Source organism: Notolabrus celidotus, chromosome 8 (genome assembly GCF_009762535.1).
Source record: "Notolabrus celidotus isolate fNotCel1 chromosome 8, fNotCel1.pri, whole genome shotgun sequence".
NCBI lineage: Eukaryota > Metazoa > Chordata > Actinopteri > Labriformes > Labridae > Notolabrus > Notolabrus celidotus.
In genome coordinates this window covers 11498532-11522233 of record NC_048279.1, presented here as the reverse complement: position 1 = coordinate 11522233, position 23702 = coordinate 11498532, and the positions used below count along the sequence as shown (strand labels likewise).

The 23702-nt window shown below is 40.0% G+C and overlaps 1 protein-coding gene across 3 annotated transcripts; it reads left to right on the top strand.

Annotated features, from left to right (window-relative positions):
- The first annotated feature begins 121 nt into the window (after nt 1–121).
- stag2b (stromal antigen 2b) lies at nt 122–23444 on the top strand. Of its 3 annotated transcripts, none has more exons than XM_034689891.1 (34): nt 122–472; nt 2424–2551; nt 2641–2722; nt 2882–3025; nt 3159–3255; nt 4011–4087; nt 4291–4495; nt 5267–5418; nt 6642–6715; nt 6843–6966; nt 7414–7512; nt 7703–7782; nt 7993–8100; nt 8237–8348; nt 8457–8574; nt 8677–8780; nt 9562–9654; nt 9771–9860; nt 10003–10206; nt 10875–10945; nt 11058–11145; nt 11262–11342; nt 11445–11537; nt 11950–12124; nt 12247–12386; nt 12512–12613; nt 12720–12868; nt 13938–14066; nt 14286–14512; nt 15386–15605; nt 16481–16588; nt 16679–16805; nt 18622–18699; nt 21572–23444. In XM_034689891.1, the coding sequence occupies exons 2-34, from the start codon at nt 2508–2510 to the stop codon at nt 21593–21595; spliced, it is 3819 nt and encodes a 1272-aa protein (XP_034545782.1). In that variant the 5' UTR covers nt 122–472; nt 2424–2507; the 3' UTR covers nt 21596–23444. The 3 variants fall into 3 exon arrangements, with proteins under 3 accessions (XP_034545782.1, XP_034545783.1, XP_034545784.1); XM_034689892.1 differs by having other exon boundaries at nt 250–338; nt 21572–23143; XM_034689893.1 differs by lacking the exons at nt 18622–18699; nt 21572–23444 and adding an exon at nt 16915–17136 and having other exon boundaries at nt 253–472.
- Nucleotides 23445–23702: the final 258 nt, after the last annotated feature.

Here is a 23702-nt window from a genome sequence, read left to right as displayed (position 1 = left end):
ATTGAATATTGATTTAAATGCTTATTAATGGCGTTAATAACGAGATTAAATAAATGTTCATTGGGATTTTTGGGGGTTCTGACACTTTTTGATAACATGCCCTGAGTCAAATTGACCCAACATTATTGCTGTTCCTGAGAAACGAACATAACAGGAGACGAACCACACAGCACAATATCAGTGGAGAGACATCCTGTAGTACTTTTCCTTTGCCACTAGATGTCAGCTCGTGATGGTATATCCAATGCGGGCATTGTGGCCGCTAGGTGGTAGCTCTGCACCAGGATTTCCTCCTCCCAGGTCGTCGAAACAACAAACCGAACTACGGAGCAAGCGGGGTGAGAGAACGTCCGAAACCGCCTCTGACCGCGACTTTTAAACTCTTTTTTTCACGATTGTACAGGCATTCAGACGGAGACTACATAAGAATAATCAAAGTTGAGAATCTGCTGGGACTACATTTCACAACAAGGTAAGTTAGCTGTAAAATGGCGGAGAGCTATCTGGAAGTTAGTTGATTTGTATTTAGCCTGGCTAGCTGTGGAGGAGCTCAGAGCGCGGATGTCTGCCTCCACCAAGTCGCTGCTAGCTCGCGGTTCATGGCTACTTCGCTTGTTAGCAAGCTAGCAAACTGAATTTTTGGCCCAGTACCGCAAAAAAAACAAGTTCGTGGCCCAAATAAGCGATATATTGCTCCAGGTGGATAAGTTGCACTTTATATATTTGTAAACAAAGTGTTTGTTGCTTATGCAATCCGGCACTGGAACTCCCGAGGCAAGATGGAGGACGCAAGGACGTGATGTTTTTTTTAGGTAACGTTAGCATTAGCTGCTAGCAGTGCTAACTAGTGGGAGTTATTTGCTGCTCGTTCTTTGCAGATATTTGATTTAATTATTCGAGTAACCTCTTGATACGACTTTTGTTGAGCAGGCAGCAGAAGGTTTTGAAGCCTGTAATCTTGAGAGCGGCGTTATTGTGTGGATGTTAGCATGCGTTGGTACAGTACGTTGTTTTGTTATTATGCTCCTGGTTCGATAGCTTTAACAAACGCTGCTACATTTTAAACCATAATGCACACTACATACCTGTTTCCCTTCATCTCAGGCCACACATACTTTGTTTACCCTGTGTAGTACATGTTTACTTTATCAAATCCAAACTAGCTGACGCCGTTGTTCCTCGGTTGTTAGCTTGTGGCGTTAGCACTAGCGGAGCACCGGGGTAGAGTTTGACAGGGACCCGACGGAGAGCGCAGCCTGGTCGGCGTTGTAGGGGAGAGCTGAGCCGGTACATTGTGGCATAGTTTACTCCCAAGTGTGCTTACTATTGGGGTTCAGGATTCCGTGTTATTCAAACCCGCGATGTCTCGGCCTGTGGAAACAGGTTTATAAGTTACTCTGGTGGATTTGGCGCCACTTTTTTAGTCTACACCCTTTGATTGTCGCCTTCTTCCCGTACAGTTTCCTTTTGCGATCAACATTACCAGCACCATAGTAGACATTAACACTGAATAATATGTCTTTAAGTAGAACATCTTAACTTCATTTTCTATAGTTATAGTGTAACAGTAGTCTACGTGTCTGAACTTATACCACCATCATTGAATATTCATAAAATGTGTGGCACAATCCTGATCTGGGATATGTGGGCAGTCTAGAGAGAGAATCATAAAAATGTTAAAATCATGTATTTGCTCCAACAGTTTATACGTGGACTACAATATGATTAAAATGTCTATTATATTTTAAGAATGACACACTTGTAAGTAACCATTGCGTGCACATGTACGGGGCTACGACCTACTGCACCCAAAGGGGTAAATACGGGGTGGAGTTTAGGTTTGCCTTTTCCAGACTTAATACTGGTTCTTGGAATGCTTCTTTTTTACTCCACTTACTAAAAAGAAACTCAAACATTTGTTTCTCCATTGTGGACTAAGCATGAAACCTAGCTTCGGATGTGTTCCTGCCCTCCCTTTCTCATGTATATAAGCCACTAATTTACACATCACCACCATGCCATAGTTTCTGTGTAGCCTGCAGTATCTTGTTGATGTTGATACTGCGTTTTGATTGGTCGAGGTATATATGGGGCGGATAGGGCAGTGCCATATTTGGCCATTGAGGAAGACACTTCAGTACTCTCGCATGACGTTGTGCGTAAATCAGGGGGAGCAGAGAAAGAGAGGGAGCCAATGGTGAGACAGTAGAGCGTGACAGCAGCACGGGTCCGCCCCCTGTTACCATGTGAAACCGCTTTTTTTTTCTTCTGGACGGCATCAAAGAAACATTTGCTCACTACAGTGTGTGATTTCTGTCTACACATATAGGCTCCATGTGTGCTTTTGCATAATTTACTACTCTTGTGTGTTGAAATGCAGAATAAGTCTAAAGGTTTCTCTAATTCACTGTTTTGTGTTTTAGGTCACATGCAACATCTTCTGTGTTGACATTTCTGAAGATATCAAGCCAGTCTTAAGTGGAAGTTGTCCAGAAGATGTTACAGAAATGATAGCAGCACCAGAAATCCCATCAGAGTATTCCTATACTCAGTAAGTGCCTGTGTTTACATTATTGTCACATTGAGGTTCACATCACTTATTCTGTGTTGACTAATCCTAATATGTGTTTGTGTCTTCAGCGATACAGACACACGATTCTCTTCAGACACAGACTTCTCTGAGGATCCTGATGGAAGGATTGCAGGCTCAGCGAAGGGGAAGGTAAAGTTTGAATTGTTCTATCCTTGTCTGAATTAGAAATACTGGGGTAATAACACAGATTTGTGACTTGAGGTGTTGATACTTTTAATAAGTTTGATCTCATTTTTGAGTCTCCCACATGATTGCTTATGTTTGTGATGGTCTTTTGCTGTGTTTCAGGGTGGAAAGAAGGGGAAGAAGGCAGCAGGGGAGAAAGGCAAAGGGGGGAAGGGAGCAGGCCGTATAAATGGCCACCACCAGGAGAATGGCATGGAGAACATGATGCTGTTCGAGGTGGTGAGGCTGGGGAGGAGTGCAATGCAGGTATGAATTGGCACATTTTTTTAGATTACCACACTGCAATTAACTATTTTCTAAGCAACATAAAAAAGAGAGAATGATCTCTATGCATCAGATGAACTGCTGACTAAATAAATCTGTCTGTCTTTTCCTGCAGTCGGTTGTTGATGACTGGATTGAGTCATACAAACATGACAGAGATGTTGCACTACTAGATCTCATCAATTTCTTTATCCAGTGCTCAGGCTGTAAAGGTATGTGTGTCTGTTAAGATGTCTTATTTGATGTTTGGCATTGTTTACTCGCTAAATGTTGCCACGTGTTTTGTTTGTGTTGGATCAATGTTGAATCTCTTGAATTTGGGGGTTTGGGGCTATACAACTATAGTTAAATATATACTTTATTTGATCCCCATTGGGGGAAATTCTTTTGTTACAGCAGTTTATAACAGGGACAGAGGAATACAATAATGTACTTACGTAGTTAAAAATATGACAATAATAACAGTAATGTTAAAATAAAATAGAATTAAAAAAGGCAAATATTAGATATATACACACACTATGTACACTTCTATCTGATCAATAGATAAGTATGTAAGTTATTGCACAGATAAAATTGCACCAGGTTATGAAAAAACCATACACAGCATGAGAGCGCAGTGCGATTCCGATGTGAGATTGACTGAATAGTTTGTTGGTGTGAATCATAAACAGTGACTAGGGAAGACAGACATGTTGCCAAGTCACACAGTAACTGCCATGTAGCGAAATGAAGATGATAACAGATAATTAACGGGTAATTAACGGGACATTGCGGTGCTGGTGTTAAATAGTCTGATTGCAGATGGGATGAAGGACCTGCTAGTTTGATTGCCTAAGAATATTTAGGAAACCACTTGTACCTGTTTGTCCAACAGATCCACTTAAAAATTTTTGGTTTGCTCTCTTACCCAAGTTGGTCTACCACTATGTTTAGTTAATTGCCTTCTGTCCTCTGTGTTCATCAGGTGTGGTCAGCGGAGAAATGTTTCGCAACATGCAGAACTCTGAGATCATCCGACGAATGACAGAAGAATTTGATGAGGTAACTTTTCATGGTTGAATCATTTATCATATTTGTCATTAAACACCCAAATGTCATTTTATTTTAAGAAGCACCATACAGTGATAAAGATTACTAATGGGATAGCACAGTAGAGTTTACTGCCTTTACAGGATATGATTAACAATCAAAGCTGCATGCCCTTGTTGCATTTACTGATGTTCTTCCCTCTGTGGCTTCTGCAGGACAGTGGTGACTACCCTCTAACCATAGCAGGACCTCAGTGGAAAAAGTTCAAATCAAGCTTTTGTGAATTCATTTCGGTGCTAGTGCGCCAGTGTCAATACAGTATCATCTATGATGAGTACATGATGGACACAGTCATCTCCCTTCTCACCGGTTTATCGGACTCCCAAGTCCGGGCCTTCAGACACACCTCTACACTGGCAGGTAAGGGGGATTTTTGCATGGGCTTAAATTTTATGAAGTGGTTGGCTGGTTTGACGAAGTAGCAAACATAAGGATTCATTTTGAAAACCTACATTGTTTTAGCGTTTTACATGTCATGGCACATTAGCAATGTTGGGAGTTCTTGGTAGTCTTTAAAAACCTTTTAGAGTGTTTTAATGAAAAGAATGATTGAAATGAAGCACCGTTTAACCATGTGCACCCATGAAATTGACTGCTTGTGGAAGATTAACAAGCAGTGTAAAGTGATCTACTTGCTCAAATACAGTGCAAAAAGCACCTCCCTTGGGTGGAGCATGTGGTGTGTGTTGATCACACAACCAGTGTCACCAGCAGCATTATGCACAATTACGACAACAGTTGTAATTGTGCATTTAAGCCGCATGATGAAACAGTCATGCATCATTCTGTGAAGAAAGGTCTTTAAGAGATATTTTAGATTGTATCTTGTATAATAGTGTTTTGAGTTTTTTGAACCTATTTCTAATTTTCAACATAGCTCAGTCCAAGAACAATTTATTTAACAATTCTAATTGGTAATACATTTCTTTGTATATCTCCTAAAAATATGTTGTGTGTGGTGCCACTGAGTTTGTAGTGTTTTAGTTGTCCCTACTTGTTGCACATCCTTGAACCTACAGACCAACACAAAATTTCAATTCTAGCTCACTTGTACACTTTGTATCGTAAGCCAAATGAAGACCTTTTGAATTCTTTTGATTTCTTGATGTTTACTTGTTGTGCTTTTGGCAGCAATGAAGCTGATGACAGCCCTGGTGAATGTAGCTCTTAACCTGAGCATCAACATGGACAACACCCAGCGCCAGTATGAAGCAGAGAGGAATAAAATAGTTGCCAAGAGAGCAAACGACAGGCTGGAGCTGCTCCTGCAGAAACGCAAAGAGGTACTTTGTGATTTCTCTTCAAGACATCTCTTAACTTCCATCATTAGCATAAGAACACACACTTCTATTAGATGATTAAATTGTAACTGGACTGTAGATTGTCAGCCGGTCCTGTTCTGTTGAAGGTGATTGATTTACAGCATTGGTTTGTCTGGTATTGTAGCCAATACTTGATGCTCCAAACTGCTTCTGGGATTTGAATAGTTCTCTCTCTCTCTCTCTGTTACTGTATGAAACACCACGACAGAGGTGAGGAAAACAGCGCGTTTTACCGTACCAGCATTGAAGTTAGAAGTATCCTCCAGCATTTTAACAACACAGCAGAAAGCTTTGTTTTTGTTTCCTTTCCCCCGTCTTCCAGGATACATAGACTCACTTCTATTGTTCAGGAGAAATTGAGCCTGTGATGACAGTAACAATTTGTGTCTCCTGTTTGTTAAGTCACTGACTGCAGGTTTATGATTGTGTGTTGAACTTAACGTAAGAAGCAAGACATGCAAAACGCCCCCCCTAACACGCAAGTATGCACAGAGGCTGAAGCTGAAAGCCTGAGTTAACGGAGACAGTTCATAACCTGCTTTGATACTTGATACCGCTACCTGAAGCTTTAGACTGTGTTGAGCCCGCTTACTCAATGATAGCCTGGGTATGATGATTTATTTCGGCATATACTCCCCAGATCACTTACTGAAAGATCCCACAGGCCTACAGCAGCCTTTATATGTGACAGAAATATGAGTTGAAATTCAGTAAAATATAACTGAACCCGACATTGATAAAAGATAATGCAACATTTCCAAACCTAGAAGTTAAATCCTCTCACATGCCATTTGTCACTGGTCATTAAATACTTCTGCACATGACCACCCTGAAACTCAAGCTCATCTGTCAAAGTGTTGAATCAAATAATCATGAATCATTCCAGTTGTGACTAAAGCTGATTCATATGTAGACCTGCAACACCTGTAGATGGTAGACCTGCAGGGGCTGAGTTATTACTTAGTCTTATTCAGCTAGCATTGACGGTTTATTAGGTTATGTAACAGCAGGTCCCACTGGGCATCCATCTGTTATTGCACTTTGCAGTCCCACCGCAGCATTATGTTGCAGTTGGCGGTCACATGTCTTGTTATGCTAATGCATCCCGGTCAACACTAACTGAAGCGTTCTAGTCACTTTTATATTTTTTATTTTTTGATGTGTTATTTTCTGTTTTCTTTCAGCTCCAAGAAAATCAGGATGAGATTGAAAACATGATGAACGCCATATTCAAAGGAGTGTTTGTTCATCGATATCGGTATGTGCTGACATTCTTTTTTTTTTTCTATCAATCAGTTGTCAAAATATATTTCTGTATCAGGTGGTTTATCCTGCAGTGGAAAACTTAATATGTCATGTTTATAAATTATCTACTGTTTCAACAGCGATTCGATAGCAGAAATCAGGGCGATCTGTATAGAAGAGATTGGAGTCTGGATGAAACTCTACAGCGATGCCTTCCTTAACGACAGCTATCTTAAGTATGTGGGATGGACAATGCACGATAAGGTGGGTCACATGAAGCTTTCTAGCATGCATAGAATGCAACATATTAACCTCTCCTTAGTTTGTAAACATAAATTGTTATCTATCAGTGTTATTGTTGTCAAAGGCTTTTACAATCAATCAGAAGTGTTATCTGTCAGAATAGGTGAAAACACTTGTAAGTGTGAAGGGCTGTTAATTATGTCATCAGTGATTAAATAGTGGCCACAAAAATCTTAAACCTGCTGGAATCCCTACAATGAGTGTCAGGTGTTATTTTTTCACAGATGAAAATTAGGCATTTATTTTGATGAAAACTCATCCTGGTCAAACTTTTTCTATATGTATATTTATATAGAAAAAACAGACTTTGTATAAATAAATTGTTTACTGAATCCTAGTATTTATTGTATTTGAGTCTGTGATAAGTTACTGTTTTTAAATGACAGTGTTTCTTATTTTCCATTTCAGCAAGGCGAAGTGCGTCTGAAGTGTCTGACAGCTCTGCAGGGTCTCTACTACAACAGAGAACTCAACGCTAGACTGGAACTCTTCACCAGTCGCTTTAAGGTCAGCACCACCTGCTGGACGATTTCAACACAACAGCTCAAACTTTTATGTTTGACTTTCTCATGCAACAGTCACCACTGGTCTGCTGCTCTGTGGAAACACATGATTTAAATAGTCTTGACTTAATAACAAAATGCTTCCTTACAGCTCAATGACTCATTATATCTGTCATCCTCCCCTCTTTGTGCAGGATCGTATCGTCTCCATGACCCTCGACAAAGAGTACGATGTCGCAGTACAAGCTATTAAACTACTCACTCTAGTCCTGAAGTAAGTGGATGTTCTGTTCTTGATATTATTTGATACATGCTATCTTAGTTCCAACCACCACCACCACACATCAGTAAGATATAGTCTGCACGTCAAGGACAATCTTCTTCTACACTATTAGTGAATTACATGTACTGCTTGCAACTGTGTGTTACTTGCAACTTTTCTGAGACTAGAGCTGATGGATCTTTTTTTGGTTTGTCTCTACAGTAGTACGGATGAGGTGTTGACCCCAGAGGACTGCGAAAGTGTCTATCATTTGGTCTACTCAGCACACAGACCTGTCGCCATTGCAGCTGGAGAGTTCCTCTATAAGAAGTATGTTAAACAAAAACTTACTCCTAAAGTAATGTCAAATCAAAAGATGTGAGTTCCTGCATCCAAGAAGTGCAGTTTGAGATTATGTGGAGGTTAATTATGCACAATACTTTACTGATAATTAATGTTCTCAAAGACTGTTCAGCCAGCGGGAACCTGAAGAAGAAGGTGCCCCCAAGAGGAGAGGCAGACAAAGTCCCAATGCCAACCTCATCAAGACCACTGTCTTTTTCTTCCTGGAGAGCGAGGTATGTCATCTGTCTGTTTACCTTTTCTGTCACATGCTACAGTTTTCTCTTTGATGACACTTGTGAGTGTTTGAATTATGTTTTATTTGCTCTAATATCTCATCTTAGCTCCATGAGCATGCAGCGTACCTGGTGGACTCCCTCTGGGAATGTGGTCCAGAGCTACTGAAGGACTGGGAGTGTATGATCAGCTTGCTGCTAGATGACCCTTTGCCAGGAGAGGAAGGTAAGATCCTGGTTTATTTGCAGGCCTGGGTCACTTCTATGTAGTCCAGTCCACAGATGTGGAGTAGATCATGCTGATTGTGTTGTTGTTGTTTTTTTGCAGCTCTTACAGACAGACAAGAGACAGCCCTGATTGAGATCATGCTGTGCACTGTTCGCCAGGCTGCCGAATGCCACCCACCTGTTGGAAGAGGCACAGGGAAGAGGGTAAGAGTGGCTTGCACATATCATATAGTGGAAATCTCTATTTTCTTTGAACATGAACCTGAATGTCCCGGGGTTGTAATGACTGGTTCAATGCAAACTTAGCTCGAGTGGGAGATCAAGGCAAGCTGTATTTCTAGCAGCACCTCTTCTTTGAACACCAAGATGAAGCGTTGTGAAGGCCACCAGTTTTTGACTGCCTTAACATTGTGTTCCTAGAATTTAGTTCAAAAAGAAAGGCAGAGCTCACAAGAAGCAAAAGATTGTTTTGAAAGCATGGATGTTTTGTATCTGTTGTGCTTCTTTAGCAAAATTAGTTAAATATTTGGAACGATTGCATGCTGATACAGGGAAATTTGAAGCAATGTTTTGATTGGTGATAACAAACCTTAAAGATTTGTGATGAGATGCAGAAATGTCAATTCATTTTGTTGGTAATTAAGAGTTTCAGGTTGATGTGTTGGTATTCTTCCCCAGGACTGATGTAATTACTGAATCAAAAATAACAAAAAGCTGAATAGACACTTTGTTTTGTTTGACAAAACTGTACCACCATGTTTTGCTCCTTAAATGTGTATTTTGTGGCGGTCTGGCTCTTTTGGTAATCAGGCTCATTGAAGTGTAATGTTAGATTTGAATGATACCAGATGACAGGTTCTATCTTTTAGTTTTTAAATCTGATAGATAATTTTTACAAAAAGTGAATTATTCATAAGGAGATTTTATTGCATGAATGCACCATAGGTATAAAAGCAAACTTCTCAATTGTGTCGTCTATGATCAGGTGATGACAGCGAAAGAGAAGAAGACTCAGCTGGATGACAGAACCAGAATGACGGAGCTGTTTGCTGTGGCTTTGCCCCCTCTACTGGCCAAGGTTTGCAACATCTATCAAATGTTCCCAACACAAGTTCCTTTGAAAAGCTGTTCATGATGTGTGTTCATCAATCAGAAATATTGAATAATACATGGAGTTGAACCTTTGTTTTACAGTATGCGGTGGATTCAGAGAAGGTGACGAACTTGTTGCAGCTGCCTCAATTCTTTGACCTGGAAATTTACACCACAGGGCGTCTGGAGAAGGTGAGAAACAGATTAGACAGTAGCTACTAAATTTGAATAAGTATCAGTGAGTAAACTGTAATAATCTAATAACTCATTTTAACCTCTTGGATTGTCTTCCTCATTAACTTTTATCATTCATGATTTGTCATTCTGCCTTCAGCACCTGGAATCTCTGCTGCGTCAGATCAGGGAAATAGTGGAGAAGCACACAGACACTGAAGTCCTGGAAGCCTGCTCAAAGACTTACCATGCCCTCTGCAATGAGGAGTTCACAATCTTCAACAGAGTGGACATTGCTCGCTCCCAGCTGCTGGATGAGCTGGTGGACAAGTTCAACAGGCTACTAGAGGACTTTCTACAAGAGGTAGGTCGGGGGCAGGATGCACACAACACAGACCCTTCAGCAGCACGAAACATGCAGTATTACTCTCATGGTCCTTTTGGGAAAGTGACCCTAACTCTCTAACCACACTCTACCACTAGATATTATTACCAGAGTGTGCCTTAAGCTGTTTTGAGCTGTTGGCCAAACTTTTTCCATCTGTTTCCTTCTTGCATCAAAAAACAAACAAATTCATTGTTTAATTCCTATGCAAACATGTGTTACTTCCAGTCTAAAGGAGTTGTTAGAGAATGCAATGTGTTTTCCTGAATAATCGTAGACTAACTTAGAGGGATATCATTCTGTGAAACAGTTTTAGGAAAACAAATACTGTTATAAAGCTAATTAGAGAAAGATACATTTTGTATTGTAAATCTTGAAACCTGATTTGGTTGTGAGATGTCTTCCAGAATTTTTTTTTCTTAAGTTATCTGAAAATAGTACATTAAAAAAATGTCTACACTAAAAATAGTAGCTTAACTTGAAATAAAACCTTGAAATTAGAAAATGTAATGATTTTTGGCACCTATATTTTGGGGTTGCGGGATGAAACGTTTGGGAACCCCTGCTCTAGATAACTCGGTTGTTGTCACGTGGGTAAAAATCTTGATCTGTAAAATTTAATTGAGTTGTACTTGATCTCTTTTCAGGGTGAAGATGCAGATGAAGATGATGCTTATCAGGTTTTGTCGACTCTGAAAAGGATCACAGCATTTCATAAGTATGAAATTCACACTCTGAAACACCTGTTCCCTAAACACACCATGCTCCATGTGCACAGCTTTTAATAATAATTGACATGTGACTGACTGAGCCTCTTAAATCTGTTGCAGTGCTCATGACCTGTCAGGGTGGGACCTCTTTACCAGCAACTTCAAGCTTCTTAACACTGGCATAGAGAATGGAGACATGCCTGAGCAGGTACACATGTGCACAAGTTGAAATTTCATCAATCAACAAATTGTGAGTTCTTGTTAATATTGAATGTTAACCACTATTGGATTTTTTTCTTCTTTCTTTTCTGTTCTCATGAGCAGATAGTAATCCACTCTCTGCAGTGTACCCACTATGTGATTTTATGGCACCTAGCCAAATCATCTGAGGGCAGCTCCAGGAAGGTGAGTTCTCCTCCAATGTCATCATCCTTGTTCTGCATTATTTTGTAGAGAACTAGTTTGTTTTAGGGGTGATGTTAATACTCTGCCTGTATTTTGAATCAGGACGACCTGGTGACCCTGAGGAAGCAGATGAGGGCATTCTGTATGATGTGTCAGCGCTACCTCACCAATGTCAACACAGCCGTCAAGGAACAGGTGACACAGACACGAGAATACTAAATCTTCATGATCAGTAGTAAAGTTTTTATAGAAGTAATAAGACAAAGTGTCAAAATGACATCCTAAAAGATAAGGCGCTTGATGGCACTTGGAAAGACTGTTCATTGCAGCTCCAGCAGATTGCCAGGCTTCAACGTGCAGCTTAAAGTGGTTGTGTGGCTTGAACAAGTGACTTCAATGCAGGCGCTCTACTTTTTATGGACATGTCTGCTAAAATAATTTTGATTCGGATTTATTGAAGCTGTCTTAATGAAGTAAAAATGTCACTGTCTGTTAGATACTCTGTGTTACCTTACTTAGAGACTCAGTCTTCATCCTAATTTATACAAGTTCTTTTTGTATTGCACCTTGAAAGTTAACTTTTTGTCCCCACTCGTTCCTCCCCTAGGCCTTCACCATCCTGTGTGATCTCCTGCTCATCTTCAGTCACCAGATGGTGTCCGGAGGCAGAGAGCACCTGGAGCCTCTCGTTTATTCCCCGGAGGACTCGCTGCAGGCTGAACTACTCTCCTTCATCCTCAATCATGTCTTCATAGACCAGGATGATGACTCAAATAGCACAGGTACGAATGCAAATATGGATCCAGAGGCTCATTTACTTTCTGCTCTGCTCTGCTCCAATGGGCAAGAAGGACACAGAAAGGATGTGTAACTTACTTCTGTCTTTTTCTTTCTATCTTCTCAGATGGGCAACAGGACGATGAGGCAGTGAAGATTGAAGCTCTGCACAAGAGGAGAAACCTCTTGGCTGCCTACTGTAAACTGATCATCTACTGTGTCGTAGAAATGAAGACGGGAGCTGACATCTTCAAACAGTACATGAGGGTAAGTTAGACTTAGGACGGCGTGTTTATCAGACACATCTTTAATTGCGTTTAAAAAAAAATGTAAGTCAGATAACACTGAGAAAATCCTTCATGTCTGTGTTGTGTTTTTCCCCCCCTTAACAGTATTACAATGACTATGGTGACATCATCAAGGAGACTATGAGTAAGACTCGGCAAATCGATAAAATCCAATGTGCCAAGACGCTCATCCTAAGTCTGCAGCAGGTCAGTGTGCACACTCTTACAGATTCCATGCAGTAATTCTGTAGATTTGTCTCTTTATTTTTGAATAGGTTGTTGACCTATTGTTCCTCTTATCTCTTTCTGCTAGCTTTTCAATGAAATGCTGTCTGAACTGGGTCATGGATTCGATCGCTCCTCCTCTGCGTTCTGTGGGATCAAAGAGTTGGCTCGACGTTTCTCTCTAACCTTCGGCCTCGACCAAGTCAAGACAAGGGATGCCATCGCGATGCTTCACAAGTAAGTCTCCATGCCGCTCTGGTTACATGGCACTGCTCTTCTTTCATTTTGGCCTTGCATGTGGGAACTGTCATGTTCGACAAATTGCTCCTTGAAGACTCTGTTTCCGCTGGAATGTCCTTGAATTCCTGGATTTTAGAAAGGCTTAAGTGATACTCTGTTGCATTTTTCCTATTCCCATCTACTAACAGTACTGTAAAAATACACCAGGGATGTGATCCTTCTAGATTTCTCTGGAATTTCTGTATTTTTCAACCTGAAGAGGTGACCTGTGAATCTAAAGACATGTTTTGAGAGAAGCGGGTTCATAAGCTGCTTTGACAAGTTCAGAGAGTTTGAAGATGTATACTGGCTACGATGTGATGATACTCTTTACCTCGTAATGTCCCCATTAATGTTTATTAGCAGGCTGTGCCTGCACTTCAAAATATGATACATCAGCCACCAGCAAAAGAGAGCGCCAACGGTGCTGTGCTTATTGTATTATATGCTTCTGATCCAGTTTTAATCAACACTTTGTGCCTGCATGTCGTTAAAAGGCTTTAACTGGCTTTGATATGAGAGAGATTCAGAACTTTGTTGCTTTATCCAAGTTTAGAAAATCGACACCATTTAACTTACAGAGGCACTTTTTGCTTGAAGTGATCAGCTGCGCTGCAGCACAGCATTTTTCTCTGTCTCTCTCTCAATAAGAATTCTTCTTTCTTGACATCCTAATCCAGATTACTAGTATTTATTTATTTATTTATGAAGGTTTTATATTGTTGTTATCAATGACTTTGGTTTCAGTAGGATTGGTAGTTTTACTTTAAGTGTTGACAGTTTTTCTGCATGTCTTAAAACTTAGGTTTTATACATCTTGCCTTGAAATGATATTTAAACTATGACATTAGTGTCCTTGGTTCTTGAGCATACATGCCTATTCAGTATATTTTATCCGAAAGTTTTCAATACATTCATAAACATGTTTCACAATTAGTATTATGAGAGTTCTGTATGAACACATTCCATTAAACATCTTTTTTTCTCTGCTTCTGTTTTTCTTCCTCCCCGTCTCTGCATCTCTTAGGGATGGTATTGAGTTTGCATTTAAGGATCCGAGTCCCCAGGGAGAGGGAGGCCCTCCCCTCCACCTTGCATTCTTGGACATCCTCAGCGAGTTTTCCTCCAAGCTTATGAGACAAGACAAGAGGACTGTGTAAGTTTTTCCTGCTGAGCTGACAGGTGTGAGGCTTCGGTGTCTCAGTGTAACAGGTGTTTGTGACAACTGGTGCTACTGGTGTTTCTGATGCGTGAGTGGTGGATTTGAGGCCTTCATTTGGAATGTGCACCTGGTTCTGTATGTGAAGTTTCTCCTGTGTATGCATTGATGCGTGAGTTTATTCATCATTTCTATGTGACCTCCTTCTTCCCCTAGTCACATGTACCTGGAGCGCTTCATGACGTTCCAGATGGCACTGCAGCGAGAGGACTGCTGGCTTCCCCTCATCTCCTACAGGAATTCCCTGCAGGCGGGTGGTGATGACGACACCATGTCTGTGATGAGTGGCTACTCCAGCAGAGGCTCCTCAATCCGCTCCAAAAAGACCAAGCCTCCTGCTGTTACAGCTGGAACTTCAGCAGCCAAGAGGAAGCTACCAGAAGGTAACCACTCTTAGAAATCAACAATCACTAATGAGGGTCTCATTAACTTTTTTTAGTAGAAAGGAGGGCTCGACTAAAGTTTTTATTGTGCAGGCAGCTGCAAACCTGTGGAAAAGTTTAAAACACTGTTGGTTCATTCTCCTCAACACCTTGCGTCGCACAAACACTGAGAGTGGGGTCTTCGTGAGAATCATATACATTAAATGAAGCCCATGATGTTGCAAAAGCAGAATTGGAGCCCAGATTAACCCAAATGTGTTCCTACAAGCCTGGCTCAGCCAGCCAAGCTTGATGGGCGAGTGAGGAGATTAAACAGCAGATGGTGGGATAGTAACGCGACTCCTTACAGTGGCATGGCATCATTCATATCTGAGTCCGCACAATGTGTGTCAAGGCATTAGTTTACCCAAACTGACATCATTTCAGAGTCCAAAAAAAAGTTATCTTCCCAGTAGTTCTCTTTATTTCATTGGACCCTTTGTTTCAGGTGGCTTGTGACCCCTTTTACTTTATTAGTAAAACCTTAAACTCCACCCTCTTTGTAAGGGGGGAAGACCTCTCAATACTGTGGTTGTAAAGTCATTCCCCCCGGTACTTTTCCACAACTCCTGCACAACCTCCTGACACATCTTTGAAGGTTTTTGAAATGGACCGACTTTGAACATTTGTGCACAGAAGTGAAGGTTTTGGGAGATTACTCAGTAGCAAGCCCAAATTTTGCAGTTTTGAATCTTAACGTTGTTTACAGCTAAGAGATTAAAGAGGAAATTTCATAACACAGGAAATCAATTCTTTGGCTCTTTGTACCAGTTTGACAAAAAAGACTGCGCATTGCTTGCATGTTGGTGTAACACTGTGACCCTGTGTTTGCAGAAGAGAGCAGCAGCAGTGAGGTGTGGCAGCAGAGCATGCAGACCCCAGTCATGTTGCCATCCCCCCACCTCACCTCCACTGCCATGCGAGATCCTAAGAGGGGTCGTGATGACAGTTTCATGGGGGTCTACCCCCTCCCTCACGACCAGCAGCAGCCTCACCAACACCCGCAGCACCATCAACAGACGCCTCAGCACCACCAGACACCCATGGATTACAAGTATGTATGCTTGACTGTCGCATTCCTGAGGTGTACCAGCACAGTCAGTTCACAGTTTGTAACATTAGACATTGAGATCAGTACATACAAGATGTATTTCGAAGAGTTACACACAACTTCACTGAGGAATATTTAAGCCCTTTACTGACTAAACTAAAGCATGTTTTCAAATGTCACAACATTTGAGTTTGTGTTGAAGCTTTCCCTCAAATGTCAGTGTAAAGGGGTTGAGATCAGTTCAAAGTGAAGTTATTAATGTTAGCTCTTGCTTTTAATTGATATATACTAAAACATGTTCCCTCAGGAGAGCATTATGAATATGTATATTTCCATTAATGTATTAGCTCCAGGATTTGTACCATCAAACATGCCTTTGATTATCATTCATCTTTTAGTCTCCAGAGTTTAAGATTAGCTTTTATCTTCTTCTGATAAATCGCTCCAGCCTTTCAGAAAGACTTTGATGACCATTTTCTTTGCATTTGTAATCTCTTTTATTCCTTTGCATTCTAATGCTTCCAAACACATGATTTTATAGATATGTTTAGGCCCACATCCAGGCCCATGGTTGAGTTCAGTGAATCATGTATTCTCTAAGAATGGGATTAGAAGACTGGAGTGCAAGCCAGAATACATTAGGACCGGGTTCAATGTAATTTTCCATTTGCCTGCTATTAATTTGAGAGCAAACGGTTGCAAATAATCTCGTTTAACAGCCTGCCAAGTGTTGGTACGTCTGGGACAGTGAACGAGTGGTTTTAACATCCAGCTTTGCTTTATCACAGACTTCAGGATAGTGGGTTAGCCTCTGTAAAGTTGTGCCTGATATGGTTGTGGTTCCAGAAAACTAATCAATGCTCTCCTGTGCTTTTTAGTTCCCAGGTGACGTGGATGCTCGCTCAGAGACAGCAGGAGGAGGCACGCCAGCAGCAGGAAAGAGCCATGAACTACGCCAAGCTCAGGACCAATCTGCAGCATGCTATGTAAGAGAGACGCACACCCTCACAGAGATGCCTGTAAACATCTGAAAACTGTGTTGACATTTTAACTTCATTGTTTTTGTTGTTTTTCAGTCGTCGCGGCACTGGGCTTATGGAGGAGGATGAAGAGCCGATAGTGGAGGATGTGATGATGTCATCTGAGGGTCGTATGGATGATCTCAATGAAGGCATGGACTTTGACACCATGGACATTGATCTGGTAAGATCATTAACTTGATAGAGAAATACAATGATGTCTTAATGGTGTTTGTAATATCCTCCACCTGTCAGTGATCCTGTTTAAGTATCCGAGTCTTTATTCCTTACAGTAAATGAGACCGTCTCAGGAGATGAGGTTTCCCAGCTAACAGGCGTTTTTACATTTCTTTTACATGCCTGGTGAAATCGCCTTTATTAGGAAACAGTAGTTGCTGTTTCTGCTCATGTAGCATCTGGTGTTTGGACAGAAGGGCCAGATGCTACTTCTGCAAACTGAGTTGTCTGATTATTTTACAGTCGCTGTAATAAATGTAATGTCTTCTGACAACAAACAGTTGCTCGACATCTTATTTAATTTGGGAAAAATCAAATTGCAAACATTTTAAAACCCTTTTTTCTTTTCGCATCCAAAAAGTTCTCATGTATCTCTGTGAGTGAAGAACATCTCGTGGCTTCAAAGTTTCAAGGCCACCAGATACGAACTAACAGTCCAAAGATACCCTGCTCGCCTGACTGGGTCTTAACTACCTCAGAAACCATTATGGTGGAGGTTTGTTAGTGAAAACACATTTTGTGTGGTTTGCTTTTTGTGGTGGTTTTTAAATTTGCATCATCTTTTTTCTGGCTGGTTAATTTAAGTACGCTCATTAAGTCAGTTCTTTTCAACGTCAGCGAGGGCAGCACCCATTCATGGCCTCTCTGGAAAAACACAGCCGTCCTCTTTCTGTTTTCAATTGATTGGCTGTATGGTTTCTAGAGTGTGTAGCCCTGAAGCTCTTTGTTTCCTTTCATTTTCTTTTTTTTAATCTTAACAAATCAAATAAACTTTATATGACTAAGACTAGAACATATTGTAATTTAATTACATATTGGCAGCTGTTTGGCATGCATGCGCTCATCCTGCATGAAGAATAAAGAGTCAGTTATTTGTTAAACATGCAACAGCTTCTAACAAGCAGCTTGTGAGCATTATTGTATTAACTTCAAACTACAGGAAACACAGGAAATCATCAAAACAGTTGTTGGCAATGTGGAAGAAAATGTCTGGATTTTTGCTTTTCAAAAAAAAAAAAAATGATGAAAGATGTATTGTTGACAGTGCCTTGCAACTATTGGTACAACGTCAGGCAACATGACTAATTTATTTGAGCATTTAGGCCAACACCAAAGAACCATGTATTCTGAGTGAAAGCCAGAACTAAATTTTATCAAAGACAAATGTCTATTTTGGATTCATGCTCGTGTGCTGCACTCCATGAAAAAGGCTTCACGTGTCACGTTGAATAAACCAGAAATCTGAACAACTGGCCTACTTTCTCTACATTCATTTCCTGAATTTGGATAGATTTCTTTCCAAATTGAGCTGCAGGAGTCGAATGCTGCAAGTATCCTCAGGAATTTAACGTTTCCCTTTTTTATAATAATAATAATAATACTTTATTTATATAGCGCTCTTCAATACAAGCAACACAAGGTTTCACTGTGGGCAATAAAACAAGAAGAAGTGCAAAGCAAAATGAAGCGATAAAAAACAAAATGAAATAAAAGCTTAAAAACATAAAAACTTATTAACAGACCCTTAAAATCAGAGCTAAAATTAAATAAAATCACACATTAAAAGCTTTCCTGTAAAAATGTGTCTTGAGTAATGACATAAAACACGGGACTAACTCTGCAAGTCTGATCTCCTCTGGCAGGCTTTTTACGTCTGAGTATATCTTCAGAATCCATGATATCACACTTATGTTCTATTTTTATTCATCATTACTGCTTGTAAAGATGGTTCACATATATCATGTGCTTTTTCTCTCTTTCAGCCGCCCTCTAAGAATCGCCGGGAGAGGTCTGAGCTCAAGCCAGACTACTTTGACCCTGCTTCTATCATGGATGAATCGGTAAGGAGCCGTCTGCACTGTCGCTTACATTTGTTTCGTGTCCTCTTGTAGTGCCACAAACGAATACCAGCGTTCTCGTGGAGACTGCAGGTGTGTTTGTGTAAGGGCCAGCTGGAGGAGCCTGTGAGGCAAGACGAGAGCTGACACAACTTGTGATTTCCTCCGAGCATTCATAGTAGCACTAAAATTAGTATAACTCTGTGGACGTAAATCAAGAAGAGGTGGCGTGCGATCAGTCACGTTACATGGACCACTTGCAAATGTTATATTTGGGGCACTTAGCACGGTGTGAAACATTTGGACACCTTCCTCTGACCAGCCTGCGTGGGTTACGGGCCGACACAACACGTCTTCTCATGATGGCAAAGCACCTTTTTTTCTCCTTTGTGAGCTCGACAACCAGAATATATTTCAGAATGCTCTGCTTGCCATAAATTCTTGTTTCAACATGTCGCAGCCCTAACCCTGGAGATTTGTTCTTACACTGAGCTTTGAAATGCACGGTTCCTTAGACACTGCCTCAGAATAGATCACAGACGAATGCGCGGGTGTTTTGTGTCAACTTTAAATAATTTCATTGTCACAGAAAATATTACCCCAGAAAACAGTTTATTCTTCAAACACTCAGCGTCTTGTTCCATTAGACTTCTTCCAGAGCAAAGAAACAAGATTCGGAACAGTTAGCTGTTAAGCTTTTACCTCTTGACTCAACTCGCTGCACTCCTGCTCTGAACAAATCTGCCTCAGATCCTTTTTTACGCTCTGAAAACACGGTGTTAGTATTGATGTGGATGTAAATGAGATTTTATTTAAAACAGCAGACAGATAGTCGAATGCATCAAGCAGTGTGATAAAAAAAAAGACAGCAAACACTAAGGTGACACCCCAGGTGCTCTTCAGGTGACCAAACAAGTAATGACGTGTTTCCACCGGTTTGAATCAGCCTGGCCAAAAAATGACGCACGTGTTCCTGGCTGCATTACGAAGCACCCATAAATCTAATCCCAGATTGTGAGTAAGGATGTTACATGATTTGATTTTTAAACTGTGATTAATCATTGAATGCAGTAATCACATTTTTAAAATGACATTATTTTACATTTTAAAAAGTTCAAAAGTTTTTGAGTCCATATTAACGATGCAGAGCAACTCTTACCCATGTCCTTATTCTAGTGAATGCAGTTAAATTAGAGCTGAATGATATATCGTTCGACCATCACAATTGCGATGTGCGCATGCTAATTCCAAGGTGATGTCAGTCATGTGACCTGAAACACGTCATGCTGTCACCACCTTTATATCGGGCAGACTTCTTTTGTTGAATAATCATGAAAACCAATCTAAAGCAGCCCCTCACTTGAACACAGAGAGAACTAACCGCCATGCTTGCAGATTGTGTGTCACATAGCTTTAAAATGTAAACATGCATGCGACGCTGCTGCTTCTGGCACAAATTCCCTGGCAATCGCTTGGTTAAGCTCATTATTGTAGTTGGCACATGTATGGAATACTAACGGGTCCACCAAGTGTTTACTTTCCATGTGTGTAGTGTTGTGAGAAGCACACGTAGAAGAGCACAGGTAGTTCTCACTTAATAAGAAGGTACTGTCTCAGGGCTGGTGACGCAAAGTAAACATAACTTCAAACACCATCAGGAATGATTGATTATGTCTGAGTTAGTCCAGTGCGTTACGTTAATGAAGTAACGCGTCCTTCCACCTATACTCTCTCTCACTCTTTTCTACTTCTCCATGATAGTGTCAGAGCTGCTGAGAGGTAACAGTCGGGGGGGATCTGAGTTAAAAACAGATAATACACTCAAAGATCCAAATATAGAGTAGAATTGTATTATTGACATTTTAAATTGTTATGTATATACAATTAAGATAAGATATTACTTTATTGATCCCAGGGAGAAATTCAGTTGTTGCAGCAACCCAGACATAAGTAAAATCAAGAAAAAGTTCCAATTAGTAAAATAAAATACGTAAAAATAAAAATAGACAGCATACAATTTAGATATATACAATGTTACAAATGGATTAAATAACAGTAATTATACATACATACAAACACAACAGTTATCTGGTATAGATTGCTGTATTTTTTTCATATTGCAGTACGTATTGCAGAAAGGAAAATGTCAATATAATTATTTTTTTGTACTCTTGTGCAGCCTTTAATGTAATGTACGATTCAGAATATTAGATATATCATGTAAATAAATGCTGCATTGCTCCACCAGTGTGGTCTAAGACAAGGACTTAGGGGTAGAAGAGCTTCTAAGTGTTTCATCCTCCGGTCTGTGGTGATTCGCACGCTCTGAAATAGTGCTCTGTCAGCTTTTGCGACGCAGTTCCTCATTGTCATCAGTCTTATTAGCTGCACATGTATGCATAGCTAAAACTCAAAGTATTTTTGGGATTCTTTAATTCTATTTTGACACAAAATGCTAATTATTTCTGACTTGTCAACTCTCCTGTCTGGGAGTTTCTTGAAGTGAATGTACCACACAGAAGTGCAGTGGTGTGTCTGTATTTTCTGTCATGGCAGCAGCAGCATGTGGCGGTCCAACAACAGTGTGCCACAAGGGACAAAATAGCACGTGATTTCAAGAATAGCACATCAATTTCGGACCCTAATCGCATCGCAATTAACACTGACTGCCCCTCATTAAAATGTAAAGCAAATCGGCAGCAAATTGTTACCTATTAATCCTGGAGAATCATCTATGTAAATTTCTCGACTGCATTATCACATGCATGAGATTTTTCAGTATCAGCTTGTCATAGTGCCACCTGTGAATATTTTTATGCTGAACATTTCAAACTGGTTACTGAAGCTTATGTTGTGTCTTGTTCTTTTTTTCCAGGTCCTTGGAGTGTCCATGTTTTAAGCTAATATCCAGATGATTTTGAAGCTGGGATAACAGAAGAGGCGCTTTGTATTTAAAGAGAATTTTAGATGCGAAAACAGAAGTGTTTTCTGTAAGAAAAAACAAAACAAAAAAAAATCTGGCTTGTACTCCACGTGGACCAACGACAACCCACACTCAGTGTTGCTTGCTCAGAGAGGACTTTGTTTCAAATATTTACTTTTATAATCTTGGGTAAGCTCTTCCTGTTCAGAAATAGTGTAACAGGCCACTTCCAAACCTATTAGAGATGAGACATGTCTGAAGAAAAATCCATAATAGCTTTTTTTTTTTTTTTCTCCTTTCCTTATTTTTTAAACGGGGATGAATTGGTGTGTTTAACTTAAGAAACTTTTTTTTTTTTTTTTTATGTCTAACCCTTTTTACAATTGTAGTAAGTTACCAGGTGTGAAGTAGTAATTTATAAACAGACTGTAGTAGCTTGCTTGTACTGTGTTAGCCAAGTGGATGGAGGTCTTTATGTTTCTGTGCTTTTTTTTTTTTCTCCCTCTATCTCATAAGTTTCTTTTCCCTGTTGTTGGACCGAATTTAAGGTCCTGAAAACCACTGGTGGTTAAGATGGTGAGATGTCACGTAGAATCAGTCATGATCCCTTTATGCTGTGAAGATATCCAGAGTCCACTGAATGCTCCACATTGTTTAAGCAGCAAGTCCCAAAGCTTTACCCCAAGATTTGGACCGCTCCTTAACCACCATCTCAGTAGAGAAACATGCCCCCTCCTCCCCTCGATAACAGCAGAGCAGATTTTCACCCCGGTGGAGCCACTGTGTGGGCTCTGGCAGAGCGCGGCTTGGATAATGATTACACATCTTTTTCTCTTAAAATCCAGCAGCATAATGTTAAAATGGGTATCTCTACATTTTAAATAAAAATTATATATGAATCGGTGCTGATTTTATATATGTGCTTTTTGTTTTCTTATTTTCAACTTTTCAACCTTCAGTCACAAAGTTTGAGAAATGTGTAAGTAAAACAAAAAAATGAAAGCATGTGAAGTCATGCATCAAGGAAGATTTTTAAATTTGTATTTTTATGTTCTTTTTTTTCTTTTTGTCTTGATAATGTCTTCGGGTTTCTACCTTTTTTCCTACATGTAAATTAGTTTGGATAAAACTAATGAAAAGACTTGTGAAATTCAGCTTTAAGGTTTTCTCAACAGAAAAAGTCCTGTCACAAAACACTTAAAGGTTTCAAATGTTAAACGCAAAAGGTAGTCATTCAGACAGTACTGAAGATGAGTTATTCAGCAGCGCTGTGGCAGCTAGACAAAGCTTAGATTTTGACATATATTTGTCACACACAAGTTTTAATGAAATGTTTTGTCTACTGAGGTTGTTATTTTGTAGTCATTCCATGCTTAAGCCTTAAACATGCTTGTGAAAATCACCTTCTCTCACAGTAATCTTCCATGTCAGAGGATCAGTCATGTTTAAAGGTGGATAATTGGCTTCTTTAGAACATGAAACATGAGGTGGTCAGATGTAATGTGATAAAGTAGATGAACAGCCTATATGTGTTTTGCCTAATTATTTTATGTAAGTAAAAGAAAATTCTTTTAAGGAAAAAGTACTGTTTATTGTTTGTTACTTACCACTACATTGGTATAAATTCTTATTAGATCATGTGTACATATACAAAATTTAATTTCCTTTCCTTCCTTTTGGCCATTTCTGTGTTTTATTTTTTTTTCTGCACTCTTGCCTACACTCTAAGTTGTTGTCTATTATCCCATCCTCTTTCAGTCACTCTGTTTTCTGATTTGTACTTGTCTGGAGACAGTAACTTTTGAATAAAAATCAACACATTTCATCGGTGGTATTTCTTACTTTTAGTCACAATTATCTAACTGCAGCTTACACGGAGGTTATTTAGATCCACACTGCATGCAATGCTATACGCTGTGCGTCTACCTTTGGCACTTTAAATGTTAATTTGACGTGAGTTATAGTAAGAGCCACATTAAGCTAGTCACTTTCATGACTCAAGGGGGCAGTAGAGTCCAAGGCAAACACCCATTCTCCCCTTAAAGGCAGTGCTATTACTGTACATGGTGTCACACTTCAGCTG

Excerpts from the sequence above, each read along its gene's own strand:
- stag2b (XM_034689891.1), top strand. The coding sequence starts at position 2,508 with ATGATAGCAGCACCAGAAATCCCATCAGAGTATTCCTATACTCA. Across the intron at positions 8,781-9,561 it reads GAAGAGGCACAGGGAAGAGG|GTGATGACAGCGAAAGAGAA; the intron begins GTAAGAGTGGCT and ends GTCTATGATCAG. Across the intron at positions 10,207-10,874 it reads TAGAGGACTTTCTACAAGAG|GGTGAAGATGCAGATGAAGA; the intron begins GTAGGTCGGGGG and ends ATCTCTTTTCAG.